The sequence below is a fragment of the Coffea arabica genome, chromosome 11c (genome assembly GCF_036785885.1).
Source record: "Coffea arabica cultivar ET-39 chromosome 11c, Coffea Arabica ET-39 HiFi, whole genome shotgun sequence".
NCBI lineage: Eukaryota > Viridiplantae > Streptophyta > Magnoliopsida > Gentianales > Rubiaceae > Coffea > Coffea arabica.
Window position 1 is genome coordinate 45,274,021 of NC_092330.1, and position 22,137 is coordinate 45,296,157.

The window sequence follows — 22,137 nt, forward strand, 5'->3', positions numbered from 1 at the left end:
TTCTAATTTATTTCATTTCTCTGACAATTTTTTTTTTGTTTTTTGTTTTGTTTTTTGGGGAGAGGGTACTTAGGCCATGTCAATGACAATTGGAGCGGCCATCCACGAAAAATTAATTGTACCGATACATTCATGCTAAATCACTAATTAAACCTTTAATGGCAAGCTTCATGCAGTCAACTAATTACTGCTATGTAGCACGGACAGGAAGATAAAAACTACAAAAAATCTTTTTGAAAAAAAATGGCTCTGTCAGTTGATACAGTACTACTAGTACTCCATAAACTGGCATAAATTTAGGCCATGACACAAGGGCGGTCAAATATCAAAAGTGGTATAGTAGGTATCACTTTTCTAAGGCATAGAATCCCACATGCCATCCACCGGCCGTGGCAATACTGCCAAAGTACGAACTTATGATTACCCGTAGCATTGGGGATGGTGGCCCGTAGTAATTGGTCCTATGATTACCGCAAGGGCAGTGCACCCACCACCCTGGATTGTTGGTGAGGCTGCCTTGCCATTTCCGTGGAACACAAGGTTGCTACAGTACGGACAAGACAACATGACTCTCTTAATTTTAAGTACCGATGCTGCTTACTATTTAACAGGCAAGACTGCTGCGTCAACCGTCTTCCAGTTTCCCCTAATTCAAGCTAGTGATGCGATCGTAACTAACCAAGCTTGAGACCAGAACAAGAGGGAATTAACCCCCCAAAAAAAAAAATAATAAAATTTAAAGTCAAGTCTTTTCGCTTTTTATACCTCACTGAAGACCACCAACGAACAAAAAAGAATCTCCGGTAATTTGTGCCCTGATTAAAAAATTTTGTAGCAGCGGTCTTGTTTTTTCCCAGATACTACACGGCGACATAGTACTTAGTATGTTTGGATAGAAATTTTTTTTTTTTAAAAATTTTTTCGCTTACATCATCATAAATACATTTTTTTTATAAATATTTATCTCACATGTATCATATCACAAAAGTGATATATTTCAAATAATTATTTGGAATAATACTCTGTATATCCAAACAATTGCAGTATGAGAGGAAAGGAATGCTAGCTGGAGTAAAAACAGTTGTGACATTCACATGCACTTGATTAAGTGTAAGTGCGAGGTACTAATTTATTAAAAGTGAATTGCCAATTTAATTTATGGATGCGTATTTGTACAAGGTAGGAGCCATCAAACTAGTTCGGACGAACAAAGCAGATTGTGGTTACAGAATAGAATACATGCATCTAATTCCTCACCTTTTTTAGTTCAGGAGAGATAAAGAGAGGAAGGGGAAAAGGAAAGGGTTTAAAAGTTAAACCAGAGGCCACACTGGGTAAAGATTTGCCACCTTATGCGTACAGTCAGTTGGTTTGGAAAAAAAAAAAAAAAAGAGGAAAAATTGGCCGATCCAATCTGAATCGGATTTCAGCACATCCGAATTCGGAAAAACTAAATATAATGTTTGGCAAAATGGTTCGAGAATGGATATTAAAAATACATTATTGAATTACAAATTATTGAAAATCTTATAATATAATTTTATGTGCATATACATATACATATATATTACTAAATATAAGAGTAAATCTTAATTCTAATACTAAATACTACTAATTACTAACACATTTTTGTGATGTAATAAATCATCAATTCTTTTTGTGTGATGTGATATATGCGACAGTAAAACATTATCGGTGACGTCCGACGTTAAACATCTACTATACATATGTGTGCTGGCCGTTAGGGATCTGTTTCCAAGAGAATTTGAAAAAAAAAAAAACCACAGCCCTTTGCCATTTGAAAAAAATAGCAGTTCATTTTAATTATGCAAGGGTTAGTTGTCCGCTGCCACTGAAGAGTTTAGAATGATAAATAAGGCAGTGGTTGGTTGAGCAATGATTGCGCGTTTGTAGGAACCGCTTAAAAGTTAAAAGCCTTCTCACTTCTTAGGAATTTGACAAATTAATAATGTGCCTGAGACGCGGCATGTGTGGTGTAGATGAGGGGCTGGAACTGCAATTTGTACACTCTGCACGCTACTATTAGCTAGTGGAGGAAGAAGATGCCTTCGCGAGAGTTACTTTCTACGCAGGAAAATGACGATAATGCAAAGAGGCAGAGACGAAGCCAAAAGAGTTGTTACATCAGATAAAGAGTAAAGGCCAATGTTGATAATGTCCACGACGTAAGCATCAGGAAATATCGTACTCCCACTAAGCATCAATCAAACAAAACAATATAATAATATTGTTAATTCTACAAAAGATTTTACTGTCAAATTTTTTGTACGACAATTAGGTGTAAGAGGAGGAAAAGAAAGGGTACCTCGATCTCAATCCGCAGCAGCGCTGGCTCTTAAACCCCGCGAGGGGGGTCGTAGATGAATTCTTGAAGATAAGCAAAAGTGCTGTAGAATTGTCTCATTCAATTCCGCTAAACTTGTGTACAGCTAGTAGGAGTACGCACTTGTAAAATATTTTACTGCATGCCCAGGAAAGTTAAGCATCCCTTGAACCGTTATTTTACTGCATGCCCAGGAAAGTTAAGTATCCCGCTGGTTAATTAACTTCAGGATTTACTACTACTTGCTTGTAGTTAAGATTAATAAAAGGAACAAGGGTGTGGTTGGTTGGTTGGTTGGTTTTTGGAAGTGCACGAAATGATGAGCAGCTGCTGCTGGCGGATAGTGCAGTAGTAGTGCCAACGCAAGCTCAGATATGGGAGGTGGGAATGGGGGATTATGGAACACAGACAGAGATCAAAGTAAAGCACCATCTTTTCTTTATTACCTTTTTCTATCCAAACATATTATCAAATTATTGCTGATTAATAGCAGAGTATTATAGCAGCGGTAACTACTCATTCCGGTGCAGTAGCAGACCAGCAGCAGGAGAGCAGGGGTAGAAGTAAAAACTGTGGGGGTGTTCAAAATTTGAACAAGAAGCAAAGGATATTGACACTTACAGTGAAAGGTCATGAAAGCCTAGGACTTTTCATGTCCCCTTCATCAATCAATTGGCCCCATTTCTTATTATCATCATTATTTTTTTTTTTTCCCTCCCTACTCTCGCGGAATCCAGGGAGCTCCAAAAGTAGTAGCCAGAGCCACAAAGAAAGAGAGAGAAGGGGGAAAGGGGAGGTGCGGGGCGGGGCGGGGGGTGCCCACCTTCTTAAGTCGTTTCCCACCATCGGACATGGCTGAAAACAAGCCAACAGACATCAACAAGGATTTCCGAATTTTGGCCTCCTCCGATAACAAAGACGATGGCGGCAAGAAGCAGTTAGTCCCCAAAAGAAGTTCCAACAAGGACAGGCATAAAAAAGTGGACGGCAGAGGCAGGAGAATTCGGATGCCAGCTCTTTGTGCTGCCAGAATTTTCCAATTGACGCGAGAGTTGGGCCATAAAACTGACGGCGAGACTATCCAGTGGTTGTTACAGCAGGCCGAGCCCTCAATTATCGCCGCCACCGGTACAGGGACCATCCCAGCTTCAGCTCTTGCAACTGCAGCTTCAGGGTCGTCTGTTTCTGAACAGGGGAACTCTGTTGCCACCGGTCTGCATCATCCCAAGTTTGATGAAGTTGGGCCAGGGATGGGGATTAGGATGAATTGGGCTGCGCTGGGTGGAAATATCGGTAGATCCCCTCACGTCCCTGCTGCTGCCTGGCCTTCCGTTGCAGCTGGTTTTGGGTCTGGTTTCCTGCATAATTCTACCCTCCTGAGCTCAAATTCTGTGAACCAGAATTTGAACTCCGGGCCTAAGTTCGGGTTTCAAGGCCTAGAGTTTCCGAATTCGGCAGGTTTTGGTCAGCAACTCCCAGGTTTGGAGCTTGGACTTTCTCAAGACGGTCATATGGGATCCCTGAACTTCCAAGCCTTGCAACAATTCTACCAGCAGATAGGGCAAAGCGGAGACGGAGCCGGTTCCGGTTCGGCAAATAATCAGCAACAGCATCATCCTCCTCCTGCTGCTGGGGGTGATGACTCCCAAGGATCGAGACAGTAGTAGTAGCCGCTATCTAAGAACATCGGGATGCTTTGTTGAGATTCAGTTTAACTATGAGTAGCATTAGAAGGAGAGCTGAGTGATCTCTGATGGTTTTCCCCCTCTTTTTTTTTTTTTTTTATAGTGCAAAATGAGATTGTTTGAAGGTTTGTGACGTCATGGAATCCATTCTCGCCGGAATGGATGTCGTCGCCCTGCCTGATTGAACGTGGCTGCAAGGGCCTGCTCTTTATTCTGCTGCACAGCTCATCCCAGTATCCTCATATAGGTAAATTGTTGCATTAGGCTGATTGGGGCTCCCCTTTATGTGAAAATTCATTGCCGTGAGCTTGTGTTGTTGATCAAAATTTCATCTTTGCCTGTGCAGGCTGGACTAAAGAGAGCCGAAGATGCCATAAAAGGCTGCTTGTGATTTTTGTTATATCAGTTTGAGGTGTGTTTTAATTTACAGACAATTAACTACGCAGGCATATATAGTGGTTTGATGTTGTTGCAACTAAATGAAATGAGCGGCAATTTGCCTTCTTTGCCTGTAATCTTTTGAGAGTTTCTTTATCACACTCATACATTGGTTAGGATCAGCAAAGGAACTAGGTAATGCTATGTTGCAAAATGTTTCTTTCAATTGTCAAAGGATTCAAAGAACTGGTAATTTGCAAGAGATATAAAGCTTTTTCTTTTGCCTGCAGTGATGGTAAAACCATGTCAAATTAGCTGAAGGGAGAGCCAAATGCGAACTTTCCTACTATTATTCAGCAAATTTCATTACATCCGTAGTTCATTTTCTTCTGCCTTCTAATGTGATAACTCTTTGGTAGCTTTTGGGTGAAGTATAATTATGTTTGGTACCAAACATCGACCGTAACATGTTGGTTAGGATGTCCTGTGCCCCTAGCAAACGGAGTACCGTTTCTGTTTGATCACCGATAAACTTGGATACGAGTATTAGGGGGATGGCTCTCCACAAAATTTAGCAAATTATTAACGTGTCCTGATGCGCATTAAGAGGGAATAAAATTAGTTGTTTAGTACTAGCAAACTTTTAGTTATCTACCTAAGATTTGATGATATAGAATGCAGAGGCTGCTTCAGAAGAAGAATCAGCTATGGAAACAAGACTAAAAAGCTGGTGCAGAGGTTTGTTTTGAGCTCAGCAAACGCCGCCCCAGGCCCTGGAAAATTCCTGCGAGTGGAAAAGCTACCTCTACCTAAATTGAGGTCAAAGGCAATTGATATATATATATATATATATTACCTAAACCTGCATCCAGTAGTCTTTCCTTTTCAATGTGGTAACTACTCAATTTTTGGCCCAAATTAAGGAATGCCCTGTTCAGTTATAGAAAAACGTATCGTCGAAGGAGAATGAATGAGAACGCTGCAACGCTGTGGAGTAATTTTGAGAAATTTGTGCTTGGCTTCTGCAAAAGTGCCTTGCCTTTTACTAAGCTATATTTCTGTAAATACGAGGAACAGGAAGGAAGTAATAGGTGCTACAGGAATTCCAACTGTACGATCAAAGGATTGGCCCATCCCACGGATTATTTAGGATTTTGTGCAAGTGGGAATTCCAACTGGTTGGATGTCTTTGTAGAAAACTCCTTGGCCCTTCACTAGTTTGTGGACTCGTAAAACCCTCGAGTAATGGCATGATAAGAGTCATTTTGTTTTTGTACCTGCTAGCTGCTGTATAGCCTGGAGGCTGCACTTTCGTCCAACCTCGTTTTGTGTCGGTGAAGAAAAGCAAAGACCTCAACGGATCCAGGAGGGAGCATGCATACTTTATGAAAAAGTTGATGCTCAATTTGTGAACATGTTGGCATTGTAGTCTACCCTGTCATCATTTGGTTTTTCTTCTTTTGGGCTGGGTTTTTTTTTTTTTTGTGCATCGCGCGACACAGCTGATAACGGTAGTAGATATAAAAAATCGCCATTATGCGATGATAAAAGGGGTGGGTCACCAAGCTATTACTATTAGATGCAAGAAGTACTTCATTCCCGCAGGCAAAGACCTCCAAACACACGCTAAATAGGGCGAGACTGGACTCTTGAAACCGGAATGGAACTAGTCTGCCAAACAAATTGCCTGCAGCGACCCGTGCAGAGCAGCCCAAGTAAAGTAGTGATGTACTACAAGCAGAACCCAAGCTTCGTTGATTAGAAGAACGAGTCTCAGGCTCATGCTGCATGTGGTGCGGACGACCTCATAAAAATCATTAAAAGGGACGTGTCTCAGGCTCGCGGATCTCTCGTCATAAGTGCACTGCAAATTCTTAGTGGTGTCGTCGTACCGGTCAATTTCGGGCCCGGGGACTTCACGACTCTAGCTGTATGCCTTTATCATGGCCAAAATTTGGCTTTAGGGCCTCTCTTTTTTTTTTTTTTTGTACTTTCTGTTATTCATTATATATTTTAATCTTGTTCTTAATATGCAGTAGTATTAACTTTGAAACGATACCTTTTTCTGTTCTAGACCTTTGACGGCTTTCTATATACGAATTTGGAAAGATATTCAACCAAGATAAGAAATCCAATCCAGCATTTAACGAAATATGGTCGAAAGTTGTTGGTTTCCTCCATCGTTTTATCCGACATCAGTGCAGCTAGTTTTATCCGACATCAGGGTATTTTTTTCTGTCAAGAGATAGAAACACAGGCATCCAATTAGATTAGAAACACTCGCTCAGCAGGAGGTTATCCAATCATCAAATAAGTGGAATTAGAAAAAGAATATTCACGCACAGCACCCATTCTCAGATGGGTCCAAATATTCTCAGGTGCCTTTAGAGACGGAGTTGAAGCTGATCAGCAGGAGGGCAAATGCGATGGAAAACTACTATTAGTACTTGATTTAATTAATACTAGTGCTATTTCTTATATTTTGGTACTTATTACTCTTCAAACTTCTTTCCACGCCATCTCATATCCCTCCAAAATTGGAGGCTTCTGCAGATTCTACAAAGTAAAATGAGCCGAAAACAGTAGTCACGTAGGCCACGACTCACGAGGGGGATCTCCAACTCCAAAATCCGTATGATTTCAAAGCCTCAGAGAATGTACTCCCTCCGTCCCACTTTGATAGTCCTATTTTCCTTTTTCGTCTGTCCCAAATTGTAGTCCACTTTCCAATTGAAGAATGTAGTTGTATTTTAATTTTCCTAAAATACCTTTATTTAATGTAAGTTGTTGTTACTATAAACCTACCCCATTTAATGAGAGTTGATTCTTTTTTTACCATCAATTCAAATTCCCATAAAATTGTACTCTATTTAATGTGAGGGTATTTTAGGAAAATAACAATCTAAATTTACTTTTTCAACAAAATTAATTACTTTTTCTTAAACTGTGTGAAGAAAAAAACAGGACTATCAAAGTGGGACAGAGGGAGCAGTAGCGTAGGGGGCGTGGACAACCATGCGATGTTTATGAGTAATTTCTGGACCCCACGTAGATATTCAAATCTGGATGAAGAGCGCCGGGGTACAATCAATCAATATAATTATGCTGAATCATACTGCGGGTTAGTCACAAAAACTCCCTATAAGATTTAATTAGTTTTGTACTTTACCCCCAATGTTTTGTTATTCAACTTACATTGCATGTAAGTATCAAAAAGATTCTGATACCCCTAAGGGTTAATCGCAGTAAATCCCCTTAATTTTGCACTCCAAATCATTATGTTTCTCTCTTTTAGTATAGCTAACAAAAAAATATACACACTTCCATATCACGAAAAAAAAAAAAAAAACCTAGCTACTAAAAGAAACATTTAGCCACATGCACATTCTCAAAGAGAAATTGACAATATCCCAACCAATTTTATACTTTGAAAATATTTTCATATTTTAATCTTTAATAACAATTTTTATTTTTTTTCTCATTATTAATTCAAATTAGCAAGATATTCTCCTTAGTCTAAACAAAAAAGTGCAATTATGGAATGAAATTTAACTAGGACCATGTACATAAAAATAAGGAGGGACCGGTTGGGTCATCTAATCCCTGCCCAGCGTTAGACATTCTCCACCGCCAATATGACAACGAGAATTAAATCATCAACGTGACAGAGAGGAAACAAAATCTAAGCCACGTCAATAGTGGTGTAAACGGTGTAATGCCAGGTTGAGGTTACGTCGCGTTGTTGGTGCCGAGCGATGGTGACAGTTCAGAAACCTTCTCCCTCCATCTCCCTCCATAAACATAACATCACCTTCTTTTTGTCATTATCTTAAATTATAGGTTTATTCCTTCAAAAAAATTATAGGTTTATTTTTTAAAAAGAATAATTAGTTTATTAATTTATTAGCATGTTCATATTTAATGTACATTTTTATTAACAAATAAATTATTTTATTGATCAGCCATTTTAGAATTAATAAATAATACAATCTATATTTTTATTACAACTAATTTTATATGAATTCAAATTTAAAATTTAAAACTTTTCCACTTCAAATGAGTGTTTAATAAATCTTTTATTGTTTGTTTACAAACTTTAACCCTTTTTTTCTTCCATAATTAAAGAAAATAAATTTGAAAATTTTGATTAGTCCCATATTAAAAGCATTAACCCAGTTACAACTTTATCACTTTGGCCCATTTTACTCTTTGATTGATAAAGATTGATTTGTCAAATTTAAGGATTATTCCCATTTTTTTTATCATTTACACAGTAACATTTTTAGCACTTTCTTTTTGGGTATATACGTAGAATTTTTTTTTTTTTTTTTGTGTAAGCGGGAGGACTCGAACCCGAGACCTCTTGCTTACACTCCCTCCCCCGTACCACCCAACCCAACCCTCCCCCACGTAGATTTGTTAACACATCCAAATGATATATCTAATTATGACCATTCTTTAACCATTTTACCTATTGCAACTAAATCAATTTTTTTAGCATTAAAATCATCCTATTAAACAATTATTTTGACCAATGAAGTAAACATTCTGACAAACAAAATGTTATCTAAATAATTTTTGACATATGTAAATCTTGATCTGGATAATTTTTCATATAACACGTATATCAAAAAGTGCACATAAAATTTTTTTATACGAATTTTAAATTAATAAAAAGGACATTTAGATTTTTTGAGTTTTTATAAAAAATTTTAAAACAAGTATTTTTTAAACAATTATCTTGGGTGGTTATCACAAAAAATAGTAAGTAGTATTTCACCAAAATTAAACCCAATTATTTTTCCTTAACAACTATAATTCTAACCTTTTTTGTTTGAAAAAAACACACTTAAAAAGTGAGGCAACGAATCCTAAATAGTAAAAGGAGTATAAATATAAGAGTATAGGGTTGGAGAGAATAAAGTCAAGGGATTTGTAGTCATAGGTTGGGATGAAACTCTAAAAATAAGGTGATTTGTGTGGGTTAAATGGGTATAGTTTTACATGATTTTGATTATTTTAACCATTTATGATTCACTACAAATTTTATTTATTTTTTCTCCCATATTCTGTGAGCAACAAAATACGATATCATTGTAATCAGCAAAAATAAAAACATATTATATTAATAAATATATTTTTAACTAAAAAAATTACACAGAAGGACCAATATTGGTGAGTTTCAAATTTCACACTTTATAAGAATCTCAAAATAATTTAGATGTGAATGCAAGAAATCAATTAACACTCAATGAGTTAATTAAAACTTTGATGGAAGGGAGGGAGGAAGTAGGATGAAATTTAACAAAAATTTAAAAAATGAAAATTAAAGAATAGAAAAAGAACGTTAAATGTGCTTTTGCAAAAGGTAGAATATAATTATGGATTATTTTTTTCTACACTGACCGTATCGGATGAATGACAAATATGCAAATTTTGAAATTAAAATTTAACTCTTGAACATATATCATAGATTCAACGGTGATAGTGTATACACTGTCAGTGTGTATAAGATTTGCTCTATAATTATTGTATTAGTAGTAATTTAAATTTACTCACTAATGAATTCAAATCTACGTCTAATTTAATTAATTCTAAATAGGTAGTACCAATCTATTCATTTAATATCCACTAATTAATAAATTTAATTGGGTTACTTATTTGAAATTGGGTTTCATTGGGTTATCCATTCATTCATCATTAATCCAAAAGCCAAGGCCAAAGGAATAAGAAAAAGGGTATGGAGCTGAAGACAAAAGGCGCGTGAGATTCTATTTCTGGTTTGCATTTAGCAGGATGAGCAGACAAATACTAGTACCACAAAAAAAAAAAAAAAAAAAAAAGGGTCAGAACAGGAGAATTTTTCTTGTACCGTCATTAATCAAACTTCACAGCGCACATCTTGCAAGTCAATGGGAAGAGAGAGAGGCAATGAGGAATCCATCCGCTTCCTGCTTTGGAGGAATTCTCCGGATTCACAATCAATGCTCCTATCAGTCAAAATGAAGTAGAATTAAATACTGCACCCCTTCAATGTGTTAAAGAGCAAAATCTAGCATGGCCATTGCTCCTTAGGAAATCTTGGTAGATTTTTGGAACCTAAAAAGCCAGGACCCTTATTCTGTCTCCAACATTTATTGCTCGTATTGTAGCACCAAATATAGTAGTACTAATTAGAAAACCACCCAATGACACTGACTCCCAAAAAAAAAGAAAATGTTTCTTAATCTGGGAATGAAAATGACATGCCTATTACCCATTTTACTACAGATTCTTTAAAGGGTAAAAGATCCTAAAACCACATAGAGGGATAGCCGCCTACCCATAGAAGATCCTCTCTCTTTCTCCTTCTCCATTATTTCATATTCCCACTCTAACCTAATATTAAGAGAGTAAGAGAGGGCCAAGAGGCTAGAGCTACAGGATAGCAGCCTACTCATAGAAGATCCTCTCTCTCTCTCTGATCGCTGTTCATTTCTATTACTGTTCTAACTTATATCAGGGAGAGCTCAACTGAACCAAAAGAGACGCGTGTTATAGTTTTTTTTTTTTTTTTTGTCAAATAGTGTTATAGTTATTTAGTTTGGCCCAATTGTACAGAGTTTTGAACCCTTGACTATAATTAGGTTATTATTTTATACTTCATTTGGTGGCCAACTCATCGAACGAGAGTTGATTAGTTTTGGAGATTCCAATTGGAAGGATAATAATTTGGTTAAGCTCAGAAACTTGCCTTATGAGTAGAGATGTATAACGCAAAAACAAATTCAGTAACACTTGTTGCCAGTAACAACTGATTTAACTAAATAGGAGGAGAATTTACTTTTAGAGTTTACTTTTAGAGTTTACATTGTTTAGACTAAAATTACAAACGAATCAATCGGTTCGCGAACCGTTTGAGTCAAAACTTGACTTGAGGTCAGTTAACATCGAATTCAAGCTAACTAAATCAAACTCGAATTTAAAAATATTTAACTCGTTAATTCGTAAGTCGACTCGATTATATATACATACATATATATTAATTTTTATTGAAAGAGTAAAATTATATATATATATATATTCATAATATTTTATTATTTGGATATATATATATATATATATATGGATATATATATTTCAGCACTGGGGATTGGGGGAGTAGGAAGAGAGGAGTATGGGATCCCACACAAGCAGCCAGAGACAAGGCGTATGGCCATAAGTGATTTCTTTTCATGGGTTTTAATTTGTTTGATTAATTGAAGGACCGAGTCCCTGATGAGTCGCGAGCAAAGCTGAACTCAGGAGGTGTCAATTTCTCTTCCTCCAGATAAGAAAGAAATTACCACCACCACTACTACTACCCTGCGTACAGCTCAAGAGCCGCCGCCGCTAGGGTAAGTAGTTAGTTAGTAGTCCTTTACTTGCTGGTTCATACTAGTCAGCCAGCAGTAGTAGCTGTGCCCAACACAGCACAACACATCCACCTTTGCTTCATTTGCCCTACCACTAGCATCCTTTTTATACCTACCAACTCCTTCCTTACCACTAACTCCGGAGTCCAGACCTCTTTTCTCCATTTCTACACAATTTGACTGCACCCATCCACCAACGTTGTTGTTATTTCCAGATAGCTACTGCAAACTTTAATTGAGAGACCGGAGGATTGAGTTGACAGTAAAACATTTAGTACAAACAATCTTTTCGTCTCCCTAAAACTCTTGTAGAATTGCAGCTTTTTCTTTCCCTTTTTTCCCCCTTAATTTAGATTGAGTTCTTGTTGATATGGATTACTGGACTTCATCTGTCAGCGTCGATGATGAATTTGAGAAGCTTGCTCTTCGAATTAACCCGCCAATGTACTTTTCTCTTCTTCCGTCTATCTTCATTTCCTACATATATTTATTGGATTTCCTTTTTCTTTTGGTTTTTGGGTTGATATATTAAAATGGGCTTTTTTCATTCATTGTCAAGGTTTCTACTTTTTAAGCTTTTGTCCCCCTCCCCATAACATTGCTGAAGAAAAGATAAAAGGGTTGTGATTTTTTTTTTCCGTTCATTTTAGGTAAATGAGTGTGATTCCCTATATATTGCTGTGTATTTTCAATCTTTCCTTGATGTTTGATGTATAGGGTCACAGTTGACAATGAATCGGACAAGAAAGCAACTTTGATCAAGGTACTGCACAATTTTGTTTATTCTGTTAGGTGGAGTGTCTTGATTTGACTTGATTGAGGAAGATTTTTGTGTAACATGTGATGTATCCGACTGGAAGGGGAACAGTAGTCATTCTTGTTTTACATAAATTACGGTTGATTCCATCCAAATTTGATATTTCTTCTATGGAATCTGTAGGTTGATAGCGCCAATAGGAGAGGAAGCTTATTGGAGGTGGTTCAGGTTCTTACTGATTTGAACCTGATAATCAAACGAGCTTACATCTCTTCAGATGGGGAATGGTTTATGGATGGTAACCTACAATTCTTCAAGTTTGTGTATCATTCCCCATCTACTTGAAAAAAATAAAAATTTTACACTCAGACTTAGCTTCTTTTCTTTCCGATGATGTTTGTTGCAGTATTCCATGTTACTGATCAAGATGGGAATAAGCTATCTGAGGATAAGGTGGCGGAACGCATTCAGCAGGTGGGTTCACCAATTATTCATAGTTTCATGTAAAAGTTACATTATTTTTCGTTTAATTAATGACTGAGTAATGTTTCAAATGCATTAACCTTGGAAGTTTAGGATTTTGGTCCCTTCTTAATGGTTGCTTTCTCAACCCTATACTTTTCTCTTTGCCGCATCATCCAACCTAGACAGAGCTGTCATAGTCTTCCTTTCATCAATGTCTCAGAAGAGACGGATCTTGCAGCCATCAATTGTTTTTTAGAAGTCTTGCACTTGGTTTAAAACCACTATGGATATACTCGACACTCTGTAAATTAGTTCCTGTAGGTGTGGTCAGTGTTAGTATCTTATCATGATGCTTGAAAATTGTGTGGCAGTCCTTAGGACCAAGGGGCCGAAGCTTTCGATCTTTCAGAAGATCTGTTGGTGTCCAGCCTGCCCTGGAGCACGCTACTATCGAGTTGACAGGAAGAGACAGGCCTGGATTGCTCTCAGAGGTCTTTGCTGTTCTTGCTGACCTCAAATGTAACGTAGTTGCTGCAGAAGTATGGACTCATAATTCAAGAATGGCATCAGTAGTTTACATCACTGATGAAGTGAACGGAGTTGCAATAGATGATCCTGAACGACTCTCTAAGATAAAGCAGCTTCTCTTGCATGTTTTAAAAGGAAATAAAGATAGGCGAAGTGCTAATACTGCTGTTTCTGTTGGTTCCACCCATAAAGAACGGAGACTGCACCAAATGATGTATGCTGATCGTGATTATGATAATGATGTCATGGATTGTGCACCTACAAGCGACCGTACCAAGCCACTCGTAACTGTAGAAAAATGTGCGGATAAAGGCTACACTGTTGTGAACTTGAGTTGTCCAGACAGGCCTAAGCTTCTTTTTGATACAGTGTGCACATTAACGGATATGCAGTATGTTGTGTATCATGGTACCATCATCGCTGAAGGACCAGAGGCTCATCAGGTATACTCATACAACCTTTAGTTCAATAGAAAGCTTTTGGTTTTCCAAGTCCCAGAACAGTAGTTATGCATTAGGACTGAGGCAGCAGATAAGTCCATCCAAGGTTTTTGGCCATTTAAAGCCAGATTATGAACGATTTAAAGTATTGACAAACATCCTGGCTTTAGGAGACAAGTGATGATCTTGGAATTTTAATTTGATCTATACTGTATTCCTGTTTGTATAGGAATATTATATCAGACATATTGATGGATGGCCCATTAGTTCCGAAGCAGAGCGACAACGTTTAATTCATTGCTTGGAGGCAGCTATAAAGAGGCGAACTTCTGAGGTACTAAGTCCAAATGGGATCACTTGAAATAAAGCTTACCTCTTTCTCCCTGACAATGACTTGCATCCAAGTCCTTTGATGTTTTTGTCATGCAGGGAATAAGGCTAGAATTGTGTAGTGAAGATAGGGTTGGCCTACTGTCAGACGTAACGCGCATATTCAGAGAGAATGGCCTTTCAGTTACTCGGGCAGAGGTCACCACCAGGGGCTCTCAAGCTGTCAATGTGTTCTATGTAACGGATGCATCAGGTTATCCTGTAAAAAACGAGACCATTGAGGCAGTTCGTAAAGAAATAGGTTTAACTATACTCCGTGTCAAGGATGAAACGTACTCAACTTCACCACCCCAGCAGGGAGGAAAGTTTTCTTTGGGTAATTTATTTCGATCAAGATCAGAAAGGTTCCTCTACAGCTTGGGTCTAATAAAATCATGCTCCTGCGCATTTGAATAGGGTAGTTAAGTTGGAAATCCGATGCCAGGAAAAAATGCATGCGTGAATGGGATTAGTGGTAGGTTAAAAAGGCATGGCAAAGCCTTTTAACGAATTTCGTGTTGATCCTTGATTAAGGCCTCAGCCAATCAACTGTGTATTCTGCTTAAGCCTTGTAGAGTTTCCGGATAACCTGTAAATTCCATTCCCCCAGCTCAATGTAAATCGATAAATGGTTGTTAGAATGTTGGTATTGTTTTTAGATGCAGCAACTCAGTAGTCATTGGATATAACACGGGAAGTGGCGAGGCAATGGGAAATACAAGTACATATTCATTGGTTTCGAAACATACCTGATGCCTAACCCAAGAGCGACTATGGAGTTTTTAAGGAAGACCCACTCAGGAATCCCTTTCTGAGACACTTGTCAAACGACTTCCAACGAACATTAGCCGCCATATCTGTTTCTATTGTGTACTACTGTACCCCCCTCCCACCATGTGTGAGTGTGAGAGCGTGTACGAGAAACGAGAGTATGTCATTTTTTTTTTGTCGCAACGATAGAATTCGTATAACTTAATTTAGCCTAATTTAAGGGGAGGAGAGAAATGAGAGTATATCGTAAGAGGTGCAATGTGTGTAGAAAATTTCACTGAAAAGTTTGCATGGCACACAAATGAAATAGTGCACTGTGCGTGAAAAGTTTGCACGGCATAATACACTATATGAATTTTCGCTGAATAATTGTGCACTGTGTGTGAGTGTGAGTGAATGTATACGAGCACTTTTTGTGACGTGATGTATGTGAAATTAAAAGGTGATTGAAAATTGTGTTTATAATACAAACACTAGTAATATATATTTACAAATTCTTTTCCTCAAATTAAACTATCCAAACGGATATGTCCATCGCTGAAATATGCGCTTTTGAAGCTTCTAGATCGCATGGACAACACTTGCAGTGAGATGACCAGGGCAAAAAGTGCTTTTGGTCACCAATCCCATTTTCAGCTCCTGAAATATACCTGATTTTTGCTAACCTTCTCAACAATCAAGAGAGAGATGGGTTTAAGGCACCTTCCTCAACAGTCAGAGATACGTTGAGGAACGTAGCTGCTCCAACCATTCATCATGTATCAACAGGGTTCTCCTCAATAGAAATGAAGGATCAGCTTCCTGCACCACTGCATTTTATCACTTAATTCATTCCCATACAGTTAGGTTTCGACCAAGCACTCAAATTACCCCAATTTACACAACCAATACAAAACCACCATCCATCCAAAACTGGATTCATAATCTACCAGAGCAACAAAATAAACACTGCCATTTCACTGAAAGATTATAGTAGGTCGGTAACGCATTGTATTCTCACGATGGACTAAGCTAAAGTAACATTTTAGTTGTCCCAGAAATACCAGTTTTTGGACCATAATCCTGTATCATTAGCAGCTCTGACAGTACAGTACAAAAGCCTAAACACTCGGATTAAGCCTCACTAGGGAAACAGCCCACTACATCAAAAAGGCAGGCCCAAAAAAATTAAGGGGCAAACAAAACCCTGAACATGAACACGCAGAGGGAATCCCATATTAGGCCACTGGCAGCTCGCCACAGTCACTGACAACCACCCTCAATCTAGGACGATCACCTCTGTCAGTTTCCTGCGACTCGATCAACCTGACAATATCCATCCCCTCCAAAACTTGCCCGAACACAACATGCCGCTGGTCCAGCCATGGTGTCTGTAAATTGCCGAACATAAACATGAGAATTCTTGTTTAAGAAAACAATTGTGATAAAACAATCGAGGCACCCCATAAAAATCCTAAATCAGCTAATTTCAAATGAAGAAACATGAAGGCTTCCAATTTCCAAAGTATCGTATTTTTTGTATTTTGCTCTTGTAGGATTGCCAGTAACAAAAAATTATCAGATACAAGATACATTTTTGACATATTAAGCCCATTCTGAAGGAGGGAATCTCAATTTAGCTTACTATCTATGTTTGGTATAGAATATCCCTTAGAAGTTTAAAAAATGCATCCCTAAGAACAAGATGCTGCATGTGTTGGCAGGGGTTGCAATTCATTTCTTCCATTACTAAACCCTTGTGATGCAAACCATGTGCAAGAACAGTACTCAAGGGACTGCACAACTGGATGTCATTTTTACGCAGAAATACAAGTTATTAATATGAATCTAACATTATTTGCCCAAGATTTGGTGGTGTTCAATAATCTATTCAATTTTTCCATACAAGTAAAACAAAAAGCAAATGCAGAAACACGATTCGAATAGAAGGAAATTGTAAAAAATTAAAGACTGATGGGAGAGAAGAACTACAGAAGCTTGGATGACTGATTGACAGGCAGTTGCTCTATTGGAGGAATTCCATGAAACACTCATGGTATCTTGTTGTTTAAACATGTTAACATCCGTAAAAAATGTCACTATCCAGTTTCAGCTTAAAAGTGGAACAATCACTATTATAAGTTTTTTCTCCACCAAGCCCTTCTACATACCTTGACAGTGCAAATGAAAAACTGACTCCCGTTGGTATTGGGTCCAGCATTTGCCATGCTAACCACTCCAGGTCCAGTATGAGATACTGCAAATATTTTAAGTCATAAAGAGATTCTCATTATTGGTATACTGTAATACCATCTTCAGAGAAGGAAAGAGAACATAGTCAGATGTAAAATACCAACTTACACTTGAAATTTTCATCTTTAAATGTGCGGCCATAGATACTTTTACCGCCAGTTCCCTGCAATCAAAAGAAAATTTAACAAAAATGACACTTTTAGATATATATATATACATGCAACTTGGACATTTTCACAAGAAAAGCAAGAGCACTCTGATAATTAAGCTGGCCGACAAATCACTTGGTCATATTAGGACATTAAGAGTTAGCAAACATATGAATGAGTCTGCAATTAACTTTGCAAACATTTACAAAAGGCAGCTCTAAGGAAATCAAAGCAAAAGAGAAGTAAAAATGGTGATGATTGACCGGTTTCATAAGACAATCCAGATTTTTACCAGGAAAATGCCTGAACATGGGTTTGGGACAGGTGGAGTTGAGTGATGCTCTTAAAAAACTCTACAACAGTTCCAGTGAGGACATGTGATAAACATTTGAGACTAAAAAAATCATTTACATCTAAGGACCACTAGATGCTTGCTCCACTAATGCCTAAAAGCATCTAATTTCCTTATCTTATTTTCCAAAAATAGAATCACATTCTGTGGAAATAAACTTGAGCATAAACCAATTATAAGTGCTCTACTTGCCCAGTAAGATCTTACCAGCTTCATCATCTGAAAACTCAATTCATTGGCACCTTTTCATGCAGCCTTATAGCTTGAAGGTCAATTTAATAAAAATTGAGCTTCCTAAGTGACAGAGGAATCAGAGTTATAAGATGGGCATAATTCAGGCTTCACCAATGTAATCACGAACCTCGTATACAAGCATGAGCACTCTATCGTACTCTGAGAATGTAGTAATACATTACTCTGCTGTGAAAAGTGAGAGGTTTCACATCAATGATAGTTCTTTAGATTGTGGCAGACAACGTCACTGTTCAGTTGGGTCACACTTGAAACAAGAAGTAGGTTGCCGACAGCTAGGGATTGTGATGGTCAACCATAAAATCAGAAATTCCAGAAGTACAAGTTTATAAATGAGCTTGTTTATATCTGTTGGTGGTAGTCATTATAGGCATCAATCAGGTATGATTTCAGTTGTATGGATGAATGAAAAGTGAGTCAGTAGATCAAAGGAAAAGAAGCACAAACAAGTAATGAGAGTTTTACGAATATGATTTGGGAACACTAATCACTTGACTTACATTGCCTTTGTCAAAGTCTCCTCCTTGAATCATGAAATCCTTGATAACACGGTGGAAGCTGGAACCCTTGTATCCAAAACCCTTCTCTCCTGATGAAGTAAGGATTAGGTAGGCTACTCAGGCCAAAAGCATCAGATAGGGAGATGGTATAAAACTGAAGTGGTGGCGCATAATGTAAGGGAGGAAAAACCTGTGCACAAAGCACGGAAGTTTTCGGCAGTTTGGGGGACATCATCCCCATACAATCCGATGACAATCCTGCCAGCAAGCTTCCCTACTGGATTTCCAATGCTGATGTCTAGATATACCTTGTGCGTTACTTTGGATTGTAACGAAGCCTCCTAAGTCAGATAGTAATGACATAAATGAGAAACTCAAGCATGAAAAATAAAAGAAATTAGTAAAGTAGGCAATAGTTGCAGTGCCAGAGAAGCGATGGATGTTGGGAGGGCACCAATTATGTTGGGAAATGCAGATATATCACAAAGCAGGTCTAAAATTCTACTTAATTCCAATTGCAATAAAAGTTTTCCAGCCAATTTCCACTTCAGTCTAAAGGGCAGGGCTTGCATTTAGGAGGGTTTTCTGGATTGTCCCCGACTGAACCCAGAATTAAATCCCAGAAGAAGATGGAGATGGTTAGAGATAAGTAGTGAGAGGAATTAATAAGTGCCTCGGACATGGCTCGGACAGAAAGAAGAAAAGCGCCGCGTTTGCTGAGAAGCAAAGGGTTTGATGAGTTGGAGGAAGACGTGAGGCGGCTGGAACCGGACAGGAAGGTGGAATGACTTGCAGTAGATACAGTGGCTGGGATTCGCTTGGGAAGACAACATGATGGGATTGAAATTCTTGAAATCTTCAGAGGACACAGAGTCCTGATTGGAGCTGAAACCGAGCCAACATTTGACTGCACCACAACAACAAGCATAAATATTCAAACCCAAAAAAGAAAACAAACAAAAACAAAAAGCAGAGAAATCAGATGAAAGAGGGAGAGAAATGCTTACTAGGGTCGCGAATGGGACGGCCATTTCAGATGTGGGATGTTATAGTTTCTACTGTCTGTGTGTGTGAAAAGTGTGGTTTTGTGGTGGGAAGGAGGGGGGGGGGGACTAAAGAGAGAAATCAATCAGGTAGAAAAGTGTAGCAGTAAGATGGCTGAACTGAACTCAAGAGAGGAAAGGAAGGATAAAGAAGACAGCGGAAGCGGATGATGATTAATGGATGACGGAGAGGTCGAGCTTTGTTGAAATCCCCGTTGTGCTCACACTGCTGGAGGAGGGGCTGGAACGGCTGGAACGGTTCGCGGCCATGATTAGAGCAAAAAATTTTACGCGGCTCAGATTACTCCTTGTAATTCGATTTTTACGCCGTGTGAGATTCACAAAAATGTTGTTCTAGTATTACTCGCTATTATTCTATTATTACATCTTATACAGATTATGTTACATCGTGCGCAAATGATGTTACACCTTGCGGAACGGTTGCTCTGACAACCGTTCTAGCTCCGAATCCCTCATTGCTCCGCCTTTTTACCCTATCGACAAAATCCCTAAATCCACCCTATATATATATACTAGGAGGGGAACGTTAACGTATCGCGCGGGTGTTTGGTGCTTATGGTTAAAAAAGTGTGAGAACCCGTAAATTTTCCTAATTTTATATTATTTATTTTGTTTCCTCGCTTGCATTTCTCTTCATTATACCCCACTATTTCGATTTTTTCAGAGCTTTTATAACTGAAAAGAGTTTTAAAATCATTTTTCTAGTATAAGTTAGTTCATGAGAAATTAGGAGTGAATATTGGACGTGGGACCCGCTAGTGCAGAAAGTTCGATAAAATTAAGCCAGTTAGGTTAAATTTTGTATACCAGGTTTATTTTATTAGGTGTTAAGAAATAATTAGAAATTATCTAAATGGATTATCATTGGAGAGATAAAAAGATAGAGTTACATTAAATAAGGGTGACAAGTGTCACCTTGTGATTTATTCTTGACTTTGACCAATTTCTTACTTTACCAATTAAATCCAAAAATTGACCAAATCATCCTCATTTTTCAAGCTTCTTTGGCTGGCCATCCTCAAGAGAGAAGAAGAGAAAACTCCCAATTTTCTTACCTCCAATCTTGTTCAATCTTCAAATTTAACCGATTAAATTTGAATTTCCTCCATAAAACCTCTTAGTTTAGTGGTATTAAAGTTGGTTGTGAAGTGGTTTGGAAGACCAAGGTGCTAAGTTGCCTCCTTTCTTGACTTGGTAAGGGTTTCTTGGCGATTAAAGCCAATTTGAAGTGAAAACTTTTAAAGTATCTGTACTTGAACCGGTGAGTGTACCACTCCCCTCACTTGTTGTTTAACTCGGTTTCTATACATGCAATCTGTAATATGAACGACTGAACTATCTGTTTATTTTGTTTGAGACGAGGGTGTACTTTATCACACTCGTTCTCTTATCTGTTCATATGTCAATTTTGGTGCGAATCTGAATCTGTTATCTGTATCTGTATCTGTTCCGACGTCGTTTGGAAACTTATATCCAACGACCTTTCTGTGACCTCTGAATTCAACACCTGTGGCCTAGTTACTCGAGTCGGATCGGCAAGGGGCTGGTCGATTAGATAACGAACCACGGTAGTCTGTTTTAGGATCTTTGGGTATTGAGACCCTTGATTCCGGTATACTCGAGTATTATCACTTCTGTTTCTATTTGGAGTTCGGGCCCGGTAGGGGTTTGGTGGACGGATTTTGGTGTAAAGTGGTGCTCTACTGGACGAGACTGGTTACTTTATTTGGAAGTTGACGGAGTGTCAACTATTATTTCGATCAAATTTCGGTGAAGCAAGTGGAAATTTGGCTCCTGAGAGCCACCCGTATCCTTTATATCTATGGTGTTTGTTCATTTCTTTATTTGATTTGCATATGTGACTAATTGAATATGAAGTTCCATGATTTTTACTTGCTATTATTTTGGTACCTCATTGAGCGTAAGTTCACCCCCTTCCCGTTATCTTTGTTTTCTTTACAGGGAACCCCACTTGAGCTGTGATTTTGAGAAAAGGGTTGAGCTGGTGTAAAACGTTCTTTTGTTAACTCTTGTGTAATCAAAACCCTAATTGTCTTTTAATGAAGTATTTCGCTTTTAATTGTAAAGTTTTCGATGTATGTATATAAGTGTTTTATCATGTACATTAAGTGTATTCATTTGAGATGATACCTTACGGTGTAGAACTTATGCTTCTCAACTTAGTAGTTTTCGATTGATTGTTTTCTTGGGAATTCGTTGGCGCGCTATATCGGGTTTGTGTAATTCGACTCCGTAGTCCCGGCGAGAGTTGGGCAGGTGTTCCACCGAACTCTTTGGTTCGCCTTAGGGTGAGATGGGGCTGTCACAAAAAGGTTTTACGATAGTTCAAGCGAATATCAAAAAACTCACGTACATTGAGTAACAATATGAAATAACAAAAAATCTAATGTATACTGGGAGATGGAGAAGGAAATTATGCATGCTATCTTGCTTGGT

General features: G+C 38.1%; 3 protein-coding genes across 6 annotated transcripts; 2 read left to right on the top strand and 1 right to left on the bottom strand.

Moving 5' to 3' along the window:
* Positions 1 to 2,971: 2,971 nt before the first annotated feature.
* On the top strand, positions 2,972 to 4,544 carry LOC113717110 (transcription factor TCP20). Its single transcript, XM_027241765.2, has 2 exons — positions 2,972 to 4,276; positions 4,376 to 4,544. Exon 1 carries the CDS (start codon positions 3,196 to 3,198, stop codon positions 4,006 to 4,008), a length of 813 nt encoding a protein of 270 aa, XP_027097566.1. The 5' UTR covers positions 2,972 to 3,195; the 3' UTR covers positions 4,009 to 4,276; positions 4,376 to 4,544.
* A 7,012-nt stretch (positions 4,545 to 11,556) lies between these two features.
* Positions 11,557 to 15,001, top strand: LOC113717249 (ACT domain-containing protein ACR4). Of its 4 annotated transcripts, XM_072070659.1 has the most exons (8): positions 11,557 to 11,783; positions 12,198 to 12,245; positions 12,519 to 12,564; positions 12,742 to 12,856; positions 12,965 to 13,032; positions 13,395 to 13,994; positions 14,221 to 14,325; positions 14,397 to 15,001. In XM_072070659.1, coding segments are annotated over exons 2-8 (1,317 nt in total). In that variant the 5' UTR covers positions 11,557 to 11,783; positions 12,198 to 12,243; the 3' UTR covers positions 14,778 to 15,001. The 4 variants fall into 4 exon arrangements, with proteins under 4 accessions (XP_071926760.1, XP_027097790.1, XP_027097788.1 ...); XM_027241989.2 differs by lacking the exon at positions 12,198 to 12,245; XM_027241987.2 differs by lacking the exon at positions 11,557 to 11,783 and having other exon boundaries at positions 11,791 to 12,245.
* A 1,056-nt stretch (positions 15,002 to 16,057) lies between these two features.
* LOC113717022 (photosynthetic NDH subunit of lumenal location 5, chloroplastic-like) lies at positions 16,058 to 19,897 on the bottom strand. The gene is made up of 7 exons (XM_027241655.2): positions 19,624 to 19,897; positions 19,290 to 19,523; positions 18,807 to 18,957; positions 18,617 to 18,705; positions 17,472 to 17,526; positions 17,282 to 17,367; positions 16,058 to 16,501 (listed from the first exon to the last, which is right to left on the bottom strand). The coding sequence occupies exons 1-7, from the start codon at positions 19,645 to 19,647 to the stop codon at positions 16,349 to 16,351; spliced, it is 792 nt and encodes a 263-aa protein (XP_027097456.1). The 5' UTR covers positions 19,648 to 19,897; the 3' UTR covers positions 16,058 to 16,348.
* Between the last annotated feature and the right edge of the window lie 2,240 nt (positions 19,898 to 22,137).